General features: G+C 46.3%; 7 protein-coding genes across 7 annotated transcripts; 3 read left to right on the top strand and 4 right to left on the bottom strand.

Annotated features, from left to right (window-relative positions):
* Positions 1-1,291: 1,291 nt before the first annotated feature.
* N7469_001039 (uncharacterized protein) lies at positions 1,292-1,824 on the top strand (the record flags this gene model as incomplete). The annotated part of the gene is made up of 2 exons (XM_056639959.1): positions 1,292-1,485; positions 1,563-1,824. The coding sequence occupies 2 exons, from the start codon at positions 1,292-1,294 to the stop codon at positions 1,822-1,824; spliced, it is 456 nt and encodes a 151-aa protein (XP_056505716.1).
* Positions 1,825-2,738: 914 nt separating this feature from the next.
* On the bottom strand, positions 2,739-3,523 carry N7469_001038 (uncharacterized protein; the record flags this gene model as incomplete). The annotated part of the gene is made up of 2 exons (XM_056639958.1): positions 2,739-3,335; positions 3,392-3,523. The coding sequence occupies 2 exons, from the start codon at positions 3,521-3,523 to the stop codon at positions 2,739-2,741; spliced, it is 729 nt and encodes a 242-aa protein (XP_056505715.1).
* Positions 3,524-3,637: 114 nt separating this feature from the next.
* On the bottom strand, positions 3,638-4,084 carry N7469_001037 (C6 and C2H2 transcription factor; the record flags this gene model as incomplete). The annotated part of the gene is made up of 2 exons (XM_056639957.1): positions 3,638-3,861; positions 3,937-4,084. The coding sequence occupies 2 exons, from the start codon at positions 4,082-4,084 to the stop codon at positions 3,638-3,640; spliced, it is 372 nt and encodes a 123-aa protein (XP_056505714.1).
* Positions 4,085-4,870: 786 nt separating this feature from the next.
* N7469_001036 (MBL fold metallo-hydrolase) lies at positions 4,871-5,668 on the top strand (the record flags this gene model as incomplete). Its single annotated transcript, XM_056639956.1, has 1 exon — positions 4,871-5,668. One exon carries the CDS (start codon positions 4,871-4,873, stop codon positions 5,666-5,668), a length of 798 nt encoding a protein of 265 aa, XP_056505713.1.
* A 377-nt stretch (positions 5,669-6,045) lies between these two features.
* optD (uncharacterized protein) lies at positions 6,046-8,433 on the bottom strand (the record flags this gene model as incomplete). Its single annotated transcript, XM_056639955.1, has 3 exons — positions 6,046-6,290; positions 6,360-8,210; positions 8,268-8,433. The coding sequence occupies 3 exons, from the start codon at positions 8,431-8,433 to the stop codon at positions 6,046-6,048; spliced, it is 2,262 nt and encodes a 753-aa protein (XP_056505712.1).
* A 5,386-nt stretch (positions 8,434-13,819) lies between these two features.
* Positions 13,820-14,479, top strand: N7469_001034 (uncharacterized protein; the record flags this gene model as incomplete). The annotated part of the gene is made up of 1 exon (XM_056639954.1): positions 13,820-14,479. One exon carries the CDS (start codon positions 13,820-13,822, stop codon positions 14,477-14,479), a length of 660 nt encoding a protein of 219 aa, XP_056505711.1.
* A 2,077-nt stretch (positions 14,480-16,556) lies between these two features.
* Positions 16,557-18,493, bottom strand: N7469_001033 (bifunctional C97 family peptidase/thioredoxin family protein; the record flags this gene model as incomplete). Its single annotated transcript, XM_056639953.1, has 5 exons — positions 16,557-17,064; positions 17,132-18,057; positions 18,109-18,330; positions 18,389-18,403; positions 18,458-18,493. The coding sequence occupies 5 exons, from the start codon at positions 18,491-18,493 to the stop codon at positions 16,557-16,559; spliced, it is 1,707 nt and encodes a 568-aa protein (XP_056505710.1).
* Positions 18,494-18,772: the final 279 nt, after the last annotated feature.

Raw genomic sequence — 18,772 nt, 5'->3', positions numbered from 1 at the left:
GTTGTTTTTTATCTGTTTAGGGATTGGTCAATGTTTAGCATTTCCAGGGTGGACACAATGGAGCATCGGGGTTACGAGTGATGATATCTATTCTTGCAATTTATCTCTTGATCACGATTGTATAATTCTTCATCTTATTCTTTCTTTCTTTTGAGTGCACTCAATTACTTTACCGTAGACATGCCAGTCCATACCAACCACGTCCACTGGATGTCTGTCGTTCTAAAAGTAGCGACATTGCCGATTCATTGGCCTATCTTAGACTAGATTCTGCGCCCTGTTGTACTATGTAAACATTCCAAATGATTTTAGGCCTGCTTCTAGGCGATCTACTGGGGCCAAATATTCGAGCAACTGGAACTTAGATTTCAGGCGTCCCAAGTGTTCCGAGTTACAGACAGACAGTCTATGATCTCGGAAAAACCAGCACTTATTCGCAATATCTCAACAGCTCCCCTGAATTGAACTTGTAAATTAAACATTTCCACTGCCCCTTGAAATCGCTATACGAGAACATTATGAGCACCTGCTCATAATTAAACTCAATCTCTGCCTAGAGATTGAGTTTAAAGATTGAAATTCAACCAGCATGGGTTCTATTTATATCAGTCCTCTCATTCTATTCTTATGCATTCGTTCAGGGGCTCAAGCTATAGCATCCACAAATTCCTTGCAGGAGACCCATTGACATAGCCAATAGGACCACTCATATAAGGCAAATCGGACCATTGTTATTTTAAAAGCAGTGATCTCCAGATTCCGTGTGTATTTCCGGACAAAATTGTGGGACTTGGAGGCCTGATGCACCCCGTGGCGTCGGCCACTCCCGAGTCAAAGGCATAGATCATTGGACGAAGTCGATCATTCTGCGGGAATGCACCTCGTATTGGTAGGCCTTAGCATGTGTGTTGTCTTTTGTAACTGTTTAAGTAGGTCCCCCTGATCTGCACAGCACTGGGAAAAGGCGTCCCTGAACACCACTGTACCGCGATTTTGGACCCTGCATCTATGCGCATGCTCAGCCCTGAGTCTTCACTAATGAATGGCTTTAGTTCACAAATGTGGGGAGATGCTGGGCTGAGCTCCTTTGGGTTGTTTCATGAGAATGTCTCATTCAGCTTAAGTGTTCATGCTTGGCGGGATAGAAATATCAAACTTGAGACCTAGAGGGGACTGGGAAACATATAAGAAGAGGGCTTTGTCCTGCAATTTCATCTCTATCAAACAGCATCTCGAGCATTATCAAGTGTAACGCAAAGACTTTCAGCCTTCACAAAATCAATATTTCAAAATGAAGTTTGCTATTGCCTCCGTTCTCTTGGCTGCGAGTTCGGCCTTTGCTGCCCCTGCAGCAAACAAGCCTAGAGCCACCTCTATCCAAATTACCGACTTCAAGGCCGGCGTTGGTCTCGATGCAACAATGCACTTTGTCGTAACGGACGCCAATTTCCCAGATGACACACCGACCGAGTGCAACCTGATTTGGTAAGTCTTCTCTGTGCCAAACATAGTGGCAGTATCACAAGAATAATGTCGTACGAGCGGAAACTAACGATGTACAGGAGTTATGGAAGCTCGCCAAAGCAGGGTGCTCGCTGCAACAACAGCTATTACAATATTGGATTCCCTGAGGGTGTGAAGGACTTGCATAAGTTCAAGCTTAGTCTTGTTCGCGACCCTGAGAGCCCTATCACTGAGCGTGGTCAGGTCTCGGTCGACTCTCATGCGGATGGTAGTAAGTGGAAGTGTGTGGATAACCCTGAGGAGCATGTTAAGATCCGTTGCAATTATGAGGGTACTCTTGAGATGCCGGTTTCCGTATAATTAGTTTGGAGTTGGGCTTGGTATTGATAGCTGGTGTCTATTATTCTATGGAATAAGAGTTACTATCCACTAAACTTGTTGCTGGAGAAAGATACAGTAATACCAGTGTCACAGTTCTAGTAGTTAGTTTATGGTACTACGTACTTCTGTTCGGGGTATGCATAAAGTCCAGACATTTAATCCTATGTTTTATACGCATCTTTCGTAGTGCTACTTTTTTTTTACATGACCAGCTATTCATTAACAACAGCTATTCCTCCTCACAGCCGGGACTCGACGGTAATATTATGCTTTTATGGGGGCATCAGCAGAACTCCCGAGCAATGTCGTAAGCAGGCTGAATTGAAGCCGCTTATCGTTTGCTCCGAATACTAACCCCATGCGAATTCCCATTCAGCAAACTCTCCAATATCTTCCGCGTCTTTATTGTCCGACAAATCAAGATCATTTGCTAGTTACCTTTTTTCAAAATTGTTGAAGCTTTGACTAGCTTGAGTTCTCTCTTAATTAGCAGCATGAATAATTTATGTCTCGATGGCCGGAAACTCGCTCCGAATGTTCTTCTGCGGTGCTTTTCTTTGTGCAAGATAAGCATTTAATCCACGGCGCTTGTCCAGATAATAGGACAAAGTAAGTATTCCGTGAATACATTGGAATTGAAGAATATCAGGATAGATGCCGGTTCCCGGCACGAGATGTTATTCACAAAGAGGATCTTACCGCATCTACATGATTTTGAAATATCCCTTGGAAGGAGTCAATTATTCACGGGCTCCTCTATGATGGCTGAGTATATTAGTCGTTCCTTTCACAACGATCAAGCTGCCAAATTTGGAGTCTGATTATTGCATTTGGCCCGGTACTATCGGCTATCGTACATATTTCGAGTTCCAAAAAGAAAAGTCAACAGCATATTATATCCAATCAAATGAGAGACTGGCATCTTTCAATTGCCTCGATGTCTGGGATATCCAGGTTTCTGGGTCCTGATTTTCCCTCAACACCAGCTGGGAAGCAACATCTCGAATCAGCGGAGATCGTTGGCCGGGCGAAGCGTTCCACAATTCATCACTATCCGGCAGGCAGAAGTCTAAGTCTGCAAGTGTCAAGAGCTCACTTTCTGAGGGGTGACTATATTTGCGAATGGTAGGTTCTGTATCGGAAGAGGCGCCGGAAGTACATAGCCGACATACTTTATAAAGCGCCAGACCAAATCGCTTAAGTTCTTCCACGCCCACCCATACAAGTGCCAATGAAGCAGAAGAATCATGTCTACTGAGCATATTCGGGTAGCAGAACAAACCTAGTTTTCGACAGGTTTCTACCAGTGCTTTGAGAAGGTCGTATATGGGAGCTGGAAGCCGGTAGCGACAGTTCAGATCGAAGGTGGTCTCTCGGTCCGCCACGAAGAGGGCGAATATAATATGTAAGAGGATGCTTTGGAGGGTTGCCATCGGCCAGGACGCTTCATTGCTTAGACGTGACGTCGATTCCGAGACATACCATTCGGACTGTTAAAAGGAAGTATTAGCGAGCCTAGGTGTACTTCCACTGGGATAATTCATACCTTTTGAGCCTTAATGGCAGATAACAACTTGTTGTGAAAGGTCATCGCCGTATCGCGAGACTTTTGATCACCTTTGATCCACAGTCCCATCATCACCATGGACTGAAGAAGTACGCATGGCTCTTCTGCCATTTTGAAAGTCCCCCCGATGAAGAAATGGCCAGGCAGGATGAAAGTCAGAAAAGTAAATTTCTATAAAGTCTTGGCCTATCCACCTCGACGTGCCAGGTGCAAACCCCTTCAAGTCTATGCTGAAAAGTGTTGGGTTTTCTCGCATGGACTGGTCAGATGGAGCAGAAGTTTCACGTGTGAGCGAACAATCAGTTCCTCTATGGTGACATCGACTACATGGATACCCGCCATCACAGCGCTCTTTTCGAATATGGCAGGATGTGCAGGCCTTTTGCGTCCGAGATTGAGGTAGTTCTCTGTCTGGGTGGTACCTCCGAACATGCCGACGTAAGAGATCACTAGAAATAATTAGCCTTCATCACGGTACATGAGATATACAGCTGACGATAGAGCATGCCTTCTGGTCAAAGTACTGTCACAGTAAGGACAGGAACAGCGCTCTGATTTATTATGGTGCGACATATGTCGATTTAGGTGTTCTTTCCGTTGATAAGCTGCGTGGCATCCTGTGTAGTCGCACTTGAAAGATGAGACGATGCTATCGGATTCTGGTCTTGACATTGCTGTGATATGGGGGCCGCTTCATTACTACTACTTCTCCCTTTCCAAACAAGGTGGAATTGAATCCAGAAGGTCAGGGTGAAGAAGAAAGTTGGAGTGGCAATCGCGCCTGGTTTCGGTGTTGGGCTATTACTAAACGATTGTTACGACTAATTTTGGTCGGCATCCCACCCGGTCACTCCCGCTTGAATGAATTAGATTTTGGATCAAAATTTGTATTTCACGGTCTAATTGTCAGATTTCATCAGTGCACAAACTTAGAAAAGAGAAAATATCATGAGCTTTACCATTCTCACGCATACCGCGAAGTGATTCAAACACCGGTGGGCTTCTTTTGGTTTAATCTTCAGGCGTGAAGTGCTTGTTTCGATATCTCGACCAACAAGACGAGAGTCGGAGTATGTCGTCACTAGTAGAGATCCTTTTGGATAAACCCAAGCTTCGAGGATTGATAGCATCGAATCCGCATATTCTATTGGCCATCCAAGTGTATTATCGGCCCGAATACTACCCCTACTACATAACCATAGTCCCTGACGACCAGGGAGGGATGCCGAAGCGGGATACTGGAAAATAAAGCTGATTAACATTGTGAGCTTATTATTCACGCCCACCTTAATAAGATCTCAATTATTTCCAATCAAGGTTTGGTTGATTTTACTCACACGTCTTGACATTCAGTATATAAGGACATTAGGGCACTCTCAAACCCAGCATCTCGCAGTTAAATATCAAAGCTTCTTTCCTTCAAACTACTACCAACCTTCATCAAAAATCCTGCTCATCATGGCCCTTTCTCTTAACGTGACACACATTGGCACTGCCACTGCCATCCTCGAGATCAATGGTGTCAATTTTCTTACAGATCCTTTCTTCTCTCCAGCCGGTACCTCCTGGAACGTTGGCCGAGTCATCCTCAAGGTGACCGAAGACCCCAGCCTCCGTCTAGATCAAGTCCCCGTGATCGATGCAGTGCTCCTAAGCCATGAAGGCCACCCCGACAACCTAGATGAACTCGGCCGCCAGCTCCTGGACGGTCGTCGCGTCTTCACAACATCGGACGGAGCCAAGAACCTCGCTCCTCGTCCCGCCGTACACGGCATGAAGGCATGGGAAGAGATCGACATCTCCATTTCTGGCAAACAATTCAAGATTGTAGCAACTCCGACAAAACATATTCCGGGAGATGAATGCACCGGTTTCATCGTCAGCGGAGAAGACTTCGGTCATGGACCCGAGGGTCTACCCAATGCAATTTATTTCACTGGTGATACGGTTTATATTGATGAGCTTGATTCCATTGCCGATCAATACCACGTGTGCGTTGCTGTGATGAATCTTGGTAATGCTCATGCTCCTATATCGGTCGACCCTGATAGCCCTCGTATACAAATTACCATGGGTGGCAAGGATGGTGCTAAGTTGTTCCGGGCTCTGAAGGCTGATATTTTTGTTCCCATGCACTACGAATCTTGGGGACATTTCACTCAGTTTGGGGATGACTTGCATCAAGCGTTTGAGGAAGAAGGTATTACTGATAAGATTTGTTGGTTGAAGGGTGGTGAGAAGGTTTCTGTTCTGTGATATCAAGCCCTTTTGTCTGGATTCCTCGGGGTTCTAACGGTTTATACTGGAAGAACGTCATCGCAAGAAACTGGGGAAGGGATAGCATTGTTGGATCTAATAGAATATAGCATACTGTACATGTTATTACTATTTGACTGTATATTCATTGAAAATCAAAAGAAATTTGGGTTCTCAGGACAGAATTTGATGTGTACTAGATCATTCTGTAAAGATACCCTCTAGTTGTCATATAACTGTAAATGCACCATTTGGGGAGGGAACTAGAGGAATCCCAGTATTCTTTTAGAGTTATTATGATCCTAGGGATCTAAGAGCAAATAACTCAGCTCCATGTCCCATTAGCAGGACCGAAGTACCCTACTTCTGGCATGGCCTTATACGGCACTCCTTGTCCATCTGCAGTATTCAAATAGACTGTATTCCCCCCACCAGTCGGGGAAAACAGCACCAGGGTAAGAGATGCAGAAGAATATCACTATTCCACTGAGGGCGAGACCAGTGTCTAGTGCAGCAGCCAGAATGTAGTTATACTTTGTCCACCAGGCGAAATACCTTCGACGGAGAACACTATTGAAGAGGAAATTGACAAGGGCCCAGCTTGAGTAGTTGATTCCAGTTGCTGCAATTCATTCATGTTAAAGAGAGGCCGTTGTTTGGAGAGGAATGCATTGGGTGTAATGATACATACCAGGTGGGACATTATAAGTACCAACAAATATTAAGGGCCAGTTAATCATCTTCCAGAAACGCTGTTTCGTATATCGATATAAGAGCCATGTGATAACAGGCATCATAGCACCAATCCAAAAGAAATGAAGAAGACCCGAGTAAATCTTTCCAATTGAATACAACCGACGCGGACCAACAAGACCCCAAATCACAGACGATGAATACACCGTCCGTCCATTGGGACATGTAAAATTATCCGACTGGTCCGACTGACAGATCCCATCGATATGACCCAGCATCCACAATGTCACACCCGTCTGGGTAAGTGCACCAAGAATCGTCGCAACACCCTGTGCCACGAATGTCGTACGCGGGGGAACTTTAAGATAATGAGCCAGTTTCATGTCCATAGCAAAATAAACACCTTGTCCCACGACATCCGTTGAAAGGATTTTGAAAATCATATTTGCTAATGGTCGTCCTTCGAATAGATATCCGCCGACGAATTCAGATAGAACATTGAGCTGGTTTGCGTCGACGTTAGTCATGCCCTGGACAATACCGCATGGAATCATGTATAAGGCTGGAACGACCAGGCCCAGGAAGACACCGTAGACAGGGAGTTTTGTATCATAAACCTCTACCATAGCTATTGACATAGCCGTGATGATGGTAATGATCCCGGCATACCAGTACCATGGTGTTTGTTTGTAAGAGGCGCGAATCAGTCGCGCGTGAATGTCTAGCCTGTTTCGACCTTTGAACGCAGCCCAGAGATCACGAGCATGCCAGACGCCAATATGCGAGAGAACAGATGTGATGGCAGCGAAGGAAGGCCCGTAGACAAATGCAAATGTTGCACCGAGGTAGGGCGGCGAATAATTGCGATAAGCTGTTTCGTCGAGACTGTGGTCTGCGGCTATGACTCGGGCAGTGTCATATGCGGCGCCAGTACGATCATAAACGTCGCTGGTCATGAGAGGAAGGTATGCGGTAAACCAAACATTGGTGTAGTAGAGGATTGGGACGATGATCCAGAAGAAAAAGGCGAATCCGGCAAATACATTGATAGCCGCCCATGAAGGTGATAACAGTGGGTTAGTGTTGTATGCGATTTGGCTCCAGTCAAATGTGATAGGGCTCAATCCTAGTCCAGTTTGCATTCCGAAGAGATGATTGACAATAACGTTCTTCGGTGCGATCCAGCAGACCCATGTGAAATATGATAAGGCTGTGAATATTAGACCAGGGAAGAAGTACCAAAGAAACCCGCCGGCCGTCACGAGGAGGAAGAAACGCAGACGAGAGATCCGCCATCCGTCTGCTATAGAGTTGGCGCGCGAATGAAGTGTTTCTAACATGGCGCAGTTAGATAATACACCGGGCCAGATGATACGGGCTGGTTCGACTAGCCATGGTGAGGCGAGACCCGCGACTCCGAAACCAAGAAGCTGCGCACAAAGCACGATCAAGACGTAGAATCCTGTCTTGAGCTTAAAGTTATAAAATGAAGGACTTGCGGCTTGGATTATGTTTGTAGAGTCAGCGCTTGGGTATCCAAAGGACACATTACTCATGATCACAATTAATGCATGCTCCTTGATATTGAATTTCCGATCCGGATTGAGCGTAAATGAGCCTAGGGGCCCGAGGGAAATGGTAAACAAGGGTAATGTCTTTGCGAGGAAGACGCCCAAAGGGTAGGCGAGTAGCTCGGCGACTAAGGCAACGATATGCACCGATGGGTATCTGAGGGAGAAAAACTGGTTGATGCCAGAACCAAGGATGGTGAACATGATTCCGAGAAGCCACATGCGTACGGTATTAACGGGCATGCTGGGGTCATCAGTCTCGGGGACAACGGCCCTAACTGATTTCTGGATGAGTATTCTCTATCAACTTGTTTTATGATGGGGGAAGCCCTTACCCTCAGGAAACGGAGACCGATGAGACTCATAGCTGTATTCGACATTCTCAACAACTTCCTCTGGCTCCTTCAGGTCTAGAGTCTCTTCACCACCCTCTTCCTCCCGCTTGAGGCTCAGATTTATTTTTTCAACTTCGGATTCTTTAGGCTCTATAGTAGTAGCCATGGCGAGGGTCTCACAAGTTCACGCACAGGAAATAGGGGAATGCATCCGGTCTATAAAAGCCGCGCAATGGCAAAGTACTAACATATGTGACTACTAGTCGTACACCTAAGACTAAAGGATAGCACTAGGTAGTGCTATCCTTATCCCGTCTTCCACCATATACTTGATTGTGAAAGGCTAGTTTCCTCATTGAATTGCGGGGAATAGAAAGACATAGATAGCGGAGTGGAGTGGTTGGCCACTATCTTGAGCTTAGCTAGTGAAACCCCGCTCCATCATCCTATCAGCATTGCACTGGTTTATTGCTAGAACAAACCTTCAGTTTATTGCAAACAATTGTAGGGCTACGCTTGTGAAGCGTAGCTTTATGAAGTAGAGCTAGACTAATGCATGGCATGTATAATGCGAGCGGTTCATCGCAAAAGCGAAAATGGAATATACATCTTCAGAGTAATGATTGGTACTACTTGCATTAATCAAATAACTTGGAAACTGTGGTTTGACCTTCGAGGCCCCATGAGAAAGCTATCTTGAAGTCAGACGCAAACCTTGGACTCCCAGTGGGATACTATGGACAGTTATTTCTTATCAGCAGACCCTCACGGCGCTAGGAACCCTAGACTAGCGCCGGTGACATGCAACGGCATTGACCGAGCGAGATATGGAGATAAGACTGCAATGGCGATAATCAAACTTTGATCCTGCCCAGTCCGAGTGAAAAAATGAAAATGCTGGCAGATAACACCTCAGACGATGCCGTGTCATTTGTTTGCTCGTTTTAGGCACTGACAGAAATTTTCAGGGAAACACAACAGCTGCCACTAAATTTCTGGAAGGTTTGTGCGAAGCATGTTCCCATTCAAAAGTACACTGGGAAATATACTATAAGTATATGTTTCACCGCCAGTGGACAGCAGCCCTGCTGTCCACCGCTGTCCTTAATTTCATGGATACTAGTCAAGTATGAACATATCGAATGTACTTTGTCCACACATCTGTAACTCTGCGTGCCTGGCGCCTTGACCCTGGTGTTTAAATGCAGGCAGAGAAAGATAGCCCCTCGTTCAATTTTTGCACAGGCACTGACAGTCCTAATTACAACATTTATGTATCTTCTCTACAAATCTGTACATATATCCAGTGTACAGTAGTACTGATAATATTCCATCTTCTATACATGAGAATATGTAGGAACCCCACTAACTACCAGAGTACCCGCCGGATATTAACCAGACGGACGCAAAGTATTTTCCCGAAAGCAAAGACCAGCGTATCAAATCCAGCGAATAGCACGGAGTACTGCGCGCACAGCTTGTAATCCAGTATGTGCACTCTACTTCGTGCACTGGAGGGGAGATTGCTCGGACCGTTTTCTATCCCTCCAATCAAATGAAAGAAGCCAGACGAACCACCAGGCGGAAAAGCGAAGAAGCGCCCTCGAAGACGCACCGTCCGACACAATGTGAATTCCTCTAGGGACGGACTAGGACTAGAGCTGGGACTGGAATTACTGTAGGAGTAGGTCGGCTTTTCACCGTCGGGAGGATGCCGAGTGCCCCCGTGGAATTATTCCCGAATGGACGCGGGAGTTGGCCGTTGCATAGACACTACGGTATAAAGTTCATAGAGAACTCCGTAGTCCGGGGACGGGGGAATTCTATTTCGGGGAGATTTGAGTGAGGCGAGGTGAATCTGGACTGAAAATGGTGGTGACTTTGTTTCGGGGAGAGCAGCACCAGTGGCGAAGGTTTGATATTACCCGATGGATGGGATGGTTGAAAGGAGACATTGGATCAAATCAGATCAAGCCCAGTCTCATCCTTTGAAAATAATGTAGTACCCTTTTTACAAGCAGTGATTTGATCCCTCGACTCGTGCTTTGTCTGAGATCAGATCAACTACCACCGTGTCATCGCATTCTACATCGCATTTACTCCTTGTTATGAGTCAAGGAGTTTCCTGAGTTTTTCTGAACGCCAATTACTCGGTGGCACTGATCCCCCGCAACACGTCTCGGATTCGCGGTGAGAGTTACTCAAGATCACTGCACGCGCGACCGTGCAGCGGAGATGTGTTTGTGGCTTCCGGTGGATTTGGGTTACTCACACTGCAAAGTTCAAGGACAGAGCGTCTGCAGAAGTACTTTCAGCTATCCCATTACTGTAAACCAAGTAACCGAGACAAGCTTAGGCGCTGGAAATGTTTTATCCCTTGCTGATGAGATCAGATCGGATAAAGAAAGTGAATCAAAGAAGTCAATCTCTTGGACTCCCCACGGGGTTTGGTTCCATGGTTCCGTCCCGCTGGTATCCATCAATTTCAATATCAAAAAGAATAGTTGTACAGTATGGAAGATGTACTTTGTGTCCTACACTCATCGCAATGATATACCAGAAATGTATAGTACAGACCGCTAATCAGTTCGCGAAGCTGCCATTCAACTACGATTGGTGGCGGTGACAATTAATCCCTGCAATCAATCAATCAATACATACATAGTATAGAATAGAATATAATGTCGAACTACAGTGCTAGACCAACCCTGTTGGATTAAAAATCCACTTCCATCATACGCTGTACTCCCATTCATTTGTTTACATACGTATAGGGATTGCTTCCAAATCATTTCCATCTTATTTTGAACATCCTCCAGCCATAGCATAGGACCGAGCGCCACCTTGCTTGAGATTTGGTTTAGAGATCTTGCATATTCACTGCAGCTACCGCCTGCAGCTGCAGGGAAGACCGGAATCGGGGGAAGTGGGTAGGATCAATTGATACACCAACCGGGGAAGATGAACGAGAAGAGCGGAGATCGAAAAATGCGAATCGTCTCGTCCAATCGAGTTTGATTTGCTTGTAATTCCATGACAGCCAATAGTCGCTGAAAATCGGCGCTACAGTAGTTACCCGGCCTGGGCCCTGACGACAAACAAAGAAATAACCGTCGCGGCTGGTGGACCTGTCTGTTGATACTTACTCGCTCTCGCTTTTTGCGACGTCGATCATTTTTTTGATTGGGACTTTTGCTGGATTGCCCGGCAACTAGCAATAGCAATAACAATCAATAGCTAACAGCTGATAACCAGCTAATGCCTCAAGCTAGGAGCTAAGAGCTAAGAACCAGGAGTTAGGCACAAATAATTACTCTACGGAGAACGGGCCCGGATAGAATCCGGACTCGGTGCAGAAATTGAGGTGACCTGCCACTTTGAGAAAGCCAGCCTTCGTTATATCCTACACTATGTATTGACCAGGATTCATAATCTCCACAACGACTCCATCGAAGAGAAGATGAAGTACTTTAAGACATAGGGTCTACCCGGCACCTTGGTAGCAGGAACGGACGGAAGGCGGATGAAACACCGAGAGCCTGGGAAAGGGGCAAAGGACCACGATGCTGATACTGCTGCTATTACGAAGTACTAGTGATGATGAGCTCGCCGATCACGAGAGGGGCAGCGGCCCGACCCAAGAACCAGAACCACAATCACAGCAGCAGCAGAGACAGAGAACAGCTCGAGTGATCGTCTAAACAAAAGAACGGTTGGAACCTGTCAAATTCCAATGACCCGGTGGCTGAAGTTATGCTCACATTCCGAGGCGGAAGGGAGGAAGTACGAGTTGATGTATCTGATGTCAAGTTGGCGGGCCGCTGGCCCCTTTATTCCCCGTGAGTGGAAGCGGGCAGCGCGGAAGTCCGGAAATCTGGAGTTGTCCATCCTGGTGGCCGGGTCATTCTGCGAGATGGTAGCTAAATGGATGTATACAGTGGACTACATATGTACATATGTAAGTAAAAAACACCCCTTTATTCATCATACAGAGTACTTTATGGGTGTAGGAGGTATACAAATTGAAGATCGTCTCAAGAAAGGGGCCCGGGGAGGCGGATTGGTCCACTTGGGTGCGTCGGGGAAGATCAAATGGTTCCGGGTGTCAAGGAGTGAAGGAGAAAAGGGTGTGAAGGCACAAGGTGTATGCGTGGTCGATCATAGGATGAAAAATGGTAACCTTGAAGAGTAGTAGTGTACGGTAACTAGTGTAGATATCCTCGGTTCTTTGAAGTGGGCGATGTTCGGTCTGGACTCGGCGGACAAAGAAAAGTGGACGGGTAAATGGGGAAATGCTGATTCGTGCAAAATTGTAGAAGGATACAGTAAGTATCGATTAGAATGAGTATTTAATATTGTTGATTATTTAATGGATATAGCTATGAATGAGGTTACAGTAATTAAGTTGTAGATTCTACTCTGTACTATGTACAACTGGATAATCACAGGATACGTGAGTTGGTGAATGAATGTGTTTGTACTCCGTATACCCTCGGCTTAACGCTGTGGGCCGCGGAACGGTCAGTAGGAAGCATTTCCTAAACAGGAAGAAATTGGCCCCGGACCCGCCCGTCGGATTCCTGCGATGGCGAACTCCTCTACTATGTAGACTCGTCCCGAGGCGAAGGACATGTGGAGATGAGATGGAGATGGAAAATATCCATGGAGATGACAGACGGGGAAAACTCGTTTCGGGAGTTTTTAACCCCCCTCGATGAGTTTGTGCCCGGAATGAACTATTGGTATTGACTTACGACTATCACCAGCTCTCGACCAGGAGTAGAATCGAACAAAGAAACGGTGTTGACGTGTTTGACGGGCGACCGTTGACCGCCAACCATCAAACATCCAAAGTACCTACATACAGTAAGTAGATTGAGGCTATCCAAGATATCGAGATCTCACCGACATGGCACACAGCAACACTGAACATAGCAAATAAGTACATAGTATGTGTAGTTGATGAAAAGTACTATAGAATTGTCGATATATCTAATCCGACCTTCCCCGGAGTCAAAGTGACAAAGTAACCAAGTGATACATCGGGAAAAGAAATACCAGAAAAGACCAAAAAAGGAACGAAGAATCGGGAGTCCGCCTGATCGAGCCAGAACAACAACAGTCCAGATCTGCACGACTGCTGATTGATCGTCCCGGAAGGACATCCGCTGGGTAAAAAATAAAATAAAATAAAATAAAAAAGAAAAAAGAAAAAGTGGAACCTGAATTCCCCATTTTGGGCACAAAAATCGATTTATTTGATTTGTCTCGGGCCTGCAAGGGTGTCGCGGCAAGTCTAGAAGCCTTCCCCGTACTTCTAGACAATCCCGCTTTCCCTTGATAAACACTCTCCATTCACCTTCTTTCATCGTTTCCCATATCTCTCCGTCTTTTCCCCTTCACCTCTCCTACATCTCTCCTCCATCTTCTCCACAATTACAACCTTCCTCATTACTACTATACTCACAATCCTAGTATCACCACTACTATCCTATCAACATTTACTCTCTCGACCACTCACCACTGGAAACATACACACACACTTCACCACAATGGTGATCCCAATCCAGTCGCGCTTTCGCGATATCGCCATGGCCAAATCGGCCACTCTGGCTCCAGTCGCCAGCACAGATCCCGCCGAATTCAGCTTCAGCTACAGCGGAAGTTCTTTCGAATGCTCTCCCCTATCAACACCATCCGCTCCTCCACCCACTCCCGCCGACACTCTCACAGATATTCATCCTCGCAAATCATCTTTCTCCAGTGAATATGGGATGGGGGCGGCCTGTGCTTTCCCATCATGGCCCAACAGGCCTTCCCTGGGCAATGCCACCGATGCTAGCGACTCATATGTAAACAATGCTTACCTCACCGATGAGGATCTACTCTGGATGCCAGAGAATGCCGGCATCGCCGAAGTTTGCGAAGAACCAATCCCCAAAGAACAACATCCGGAGATGTTCTCATCACTCACCATGGAACAACAACTCCAACTGATCCGTGCAGCTGCCGAAGAAGAAGATCGCGCCCGCTTCATGGCCAAGGTCGAGGCCCATGCCCGAGCCACTCAAGCCGTGCGACAAGCCAAGTTGGCTCGAGTGTCGGAGCCTGAAGTTCAAACAATTACCACAACACCAAAGCGCAAGAAGCGTCGTCCCGTTCAGACTAAGCGTCGTACTCACTCATCACCCGTCAAAGTGATGGTGAACTGAGAGGATCACCATGGGTATTGATCCCCCGGTCTGCAGCGCGGGCGCTTCAACCAAACCTATTATTACCTTAACCATTCGCTTCGCTATTCAAAGCCTCATGTCTTTCCATACCACCAATACTTTCGACTCACCCGCTCCTCCACTTATGGTTGGAGCTCATAATGTTTCTCAATCACCCGTGATACCGGCACGCTTCAAGCGAATCAGATGATGGGGTTCCGGCTCGGGCTCAGGCAGCGGCACTGTGGCTGTCAGCAGCGCCGATCACACCAGCGCACGACACATCTACATCTACTCGATAATTTTCGCGGCGCGCCGATGACGCGAGTAACTACTGTACAGACTGGTGTACAGTAGTATTCAAGAGTACTTGAAGTACATCTTATCTCAACCCCGCGCTTACCTAATTCCAATCGGGGAGGGCGCTTCCAGAATATTTTCTTTTTCCCTTTTTTTTTCTCTCTTTTCAGGCGGTTTTCCCTCCGGAACTCCCCACACCGCCGGTTCGCCTTGACTTTCTCGCATTTCCTCCGTTGTCGCAATTACAGCGCTCCCTTTGTTTTCGTTTTTTTCCGTTTTTCTTTTTTCTTTTTCTTTTTTTTTTTCGTTCAAATGATTCTACGGTCTTTTGATTGCATTTCCGAAAGCGGATCCGGTGTTCCATCATGATTCTTCCCTTTATTCAAGCGTTTGATTTTCCTCAGATACCCCCGATCCGAATACCCCATCTTGTATCCTTTTCCTATTCATTATCGTTCCGATATCCGCCGCTATTTACTATTTCAATTAACTCTCCATTTTATTATCAAATAACATTCAAATTATTCTTAATTTATTCTCCATTTAATTCTTCCTTTTTCCTCGGGCTATTATTTCTTCCATGTTCTACTATGTATTCTTCTCCGACATATCCCATATGTACATCGTACATACCAATGTATACTGCAGGCTTGATATGCTGCTCCCATTTTTCCCCGATCCCGCGCTCCGCGCTATCGCAACGCCTGAGCGTTCACGCCACCAGCATCACCGTGGCTTTCTCGAGTGTCGGTGTGAGTTGGCTTTCGATCTTAGGCAGATACTCTGTACAGTACTTTATCAATTAAAAAATAAATTCAAATCCGTTCGATCTTCAATTTTACCAATATACATAGTACTTTTATCTACAAATATCATCAGACCCCCGATTTCAAATCGTGAGTCATGGTGTAGTGACAATGTACACTGTACATACTTCCAGATATTCCGTGAATGCGAATGTAAAATGCACTGAACTATGTACTCTGTAATCAAAATCAACCACATGCAAGATGCTAACGTAACACACACAACACACAACACACCGGTCGGATACTGTCATCCGCCTCTCATTTTATTCACACTACATAGATGCTAAATACGATGCGATACTACAGTCGCGCCTAAGGCGAGCGGTTCTCAGCCCTGTCCGCCTCGTGTCGTCCTGTCGTGTTTCAATCGATCACCCCCGTGCAACTCTCACTGGTCCACCGCCCATTCTTCATGTCTGTCTAGGCTGCGAGACTTGTGGATAGCCCTGCATATTTTATGCAACGGTGAGACTAGCTTTTTTTTTCTTCTTTCTTTTCATTTGTAATGATATTATGTTTTTTTTTTTTTCGTGCGAGTTGGAGTGTGTCCCGGTGGCGCGGGGGATCTTTGTTGAGTGGACTCGTGGGGGTTTGGATTATGTACATTTATATGTAAGACTGGCAATCCTGTTGCTTATTTTAGTAAGTGTATCTTATCGGGGCTCGATATAGAATTCGGATTAAGAAGGTATGTATAGATGGTATAGGTGGGATAGTATATTGTATTATTGTCCGTCTATCTGACATGCATATCAGGAGCCCCCGTTACTGGAAGTACATCGTATCCTAAAAACTATACTTGAGGATACTAAGGATCCCTTCTAATCAGAACGATGATGCCCGATCATAATGGCAGTGAGTCATAAATCCTTACCCATCGCATATGCCGAAACAGGGTACCCTGGTCTCATCGATGATCGAAGAACCCGAAGCTTAGAGAAGGAAGAACTGGGTCAGACTGAGTCAACTCACAACCCCTTCGCAAATAATTCGCCTCCAACCTCCTTGAGAAGTGGTTCCTTTTGAAGGGCTTGAATCTGACTCTTCGCATGTACAGTTTGGGCGGCATCCATAGCTCGACAAAGATCAATCAAAGCTCCATCTATCGGGGCCTCATAGATAAGTAAACCCAGTGCGAATAGGAGGCCGTGGAAACTCTCAATACTCTGATCCTCACGGGAAACAGCTTCAAGCAATGATGCAGTGATCTCGACCTGGTCTTCCTCTGTCAGGGGATCGGGTTGGCCATCGAAGCGGGCGTTGTGGTTGTAAGCTGCCAGGTTATAAGCGAAGGAGGCTGCTACAACTCGTAGATTAGAGTGTGAATCAAGAAGCGAGTTGATTGCGAGACGTAGTGTGGTTTCGCGGAGTGGAGAGGTTGGTGATGTTAGTTGGTCGTGGTATAGAGGCGTGCTGAAGAGGTTGCAGGCTAGTTGTAGGGCAACGATGCGTAGATTGTAAGGACAGTTGGACAGGCTATCGATGGATAGAGGCGAGAGCAGTGTGAGGAGAGTCTTGTGCTGAGATTCTTCGGCGAAAGTACCCGCTGGCACGGGGATCTAGGAAAAGAAGACGGACCAGGTCGACAACTGCAAAATGACTGTCACTGGGCAGAGTGGTATAGGAAGATTGCAGAGTGGCGGCGAAAGTATGAAGGTCCGGTACTCTGATATCTGCCGTTGGAGTATTTTCACTGTTGCTAGCCTGTCGCTGTTTGACAAAATCGATAACTGATGCGACGTCCGGTAACTCTCTGAAAGAAGATGGGAGTTTTTGTACAAGCTTGTCTAGCGGCGGGACCTTCTTGTAAGTGACGAAGTTGGAGATCGGCCTCTGGAGACTGGGTAGTCGGAGTTGGCGATGCGGATGCGCTGGATGTGCCATTTCTAAGAGCATGCGAACATTGCCTGAAAGTTGGCCTGGGTTTGCACCGCTCCACTCGTCGAGTTTCTGTCCCTTCAGAAATGTCATGAAGGTCGGCGTGGCCCGTACGCCATATTTCATGCTCACGTCGTAGGCTGAGCCAATGTCCACTTTGATCAGTCTAGCTCGATCTCCTGCCTCTTCCGCGAGTTCATCATAGGTCGGATAGACGACTTTGCATGGTGGACATGTCGAGGACGTGAAGAAGATGACGGCGCACGAGTCCGATGCCGCAGCCAATTCACTCTCAAGTTGGGATAAATTGCTGACATTGCGAACTGATGCAAGTGATGCCTGTTGTGGTGCAGCTTTTGGTTGCTGTGCAGCATGTGGCTGGAGGCTGGGCCCAGGAACGGTGCCGGGACCACTGCCCTGCGTGACGCCCCGCAAGGCACTCTCGATCTGTGGCTTCATCATTTGTCCAAATGGGGTATCCAAAAATGTACGTGGGAGATTGCGAATATGTTCTGGAATACTCTTTCCAACAAGAAACATAGCAAGGTCCTGGGTGAAGTTGTTGCAATTATGAAGAAAGAGATCATACGACTGTGACTGTGTTAGATTGCGGATATCGTCTACCCCATCTAATCGACATACCTCCGGTGTATAAATTGTGGCCAAGGACCCAAGGTATTCCTCGATCACTTCATTTGGAAGCTCCGTTTGTCCCATATGGACCTTTTCCATCGGTTGCCCATGATGTGTGCTGCCCGGATTGGCAGTTTGAATACCTTGACCAAAGAAGTATTCCACGCCGTTTAACACGAGCGATGTATGATAAATTGCATCTATTTGAGTCCCTGTCAAGGGTTGCGAGTACTAATCGTCCCTGTTAGGCCAAGCTTGCGCCAACTTTGTTGATACTTGTTATACGTACCATGCGAGCAAGACCCTGAGAGATGAGTTAATGAACATGCAAAGGATTGAATAATGGAGGAAGTGTTACCTTGGAAAGGTCGTAGACATATAACTCGACGTCCATTGGGAAGGTGATGTATGATTTAATTGATAAACAAGAAGCTGGGGTCGAATCGACTTGATATGCACCAGGCAAGGCAAGGCAGCGGTTGGATCACGTCAGCACTCATTCCGATGGCTTCGACCATTTTCTCCAGTATACGCACGGGGGAGATGGCCTCGATCAAAGTATTTTGATCTATTTGAATGAAATAAAAAAAAGAACTTGAAAAAAACTCTGGATAATTTAATTCTCTATTTTGATAGCCGCATGAAGATTTGTAAGTATAGAGTGGTGAGTGTG

This window comes from Penicillium citrinum (genome assembly GCF_028827155.1).
Source record: "Penicillium citrinum strain IBT 23319 chromosome Unknown utg000001l:1.0-4955037.0:1.0-4956770.0, whole genome shotgun sequence".
In the NCBI taxonomy this organism is placed as follows: Eukaryota; Fungi; Ascomycota; class Eurotiomycetes; order Eurotiales; family Aspergillaceae; genus Penicillium; species Penicillium citrinum.
Note: the sequence above shows the minus strand (reverse complement) of the source record. Positions and strands in the feature narration are given on the sequence as shown.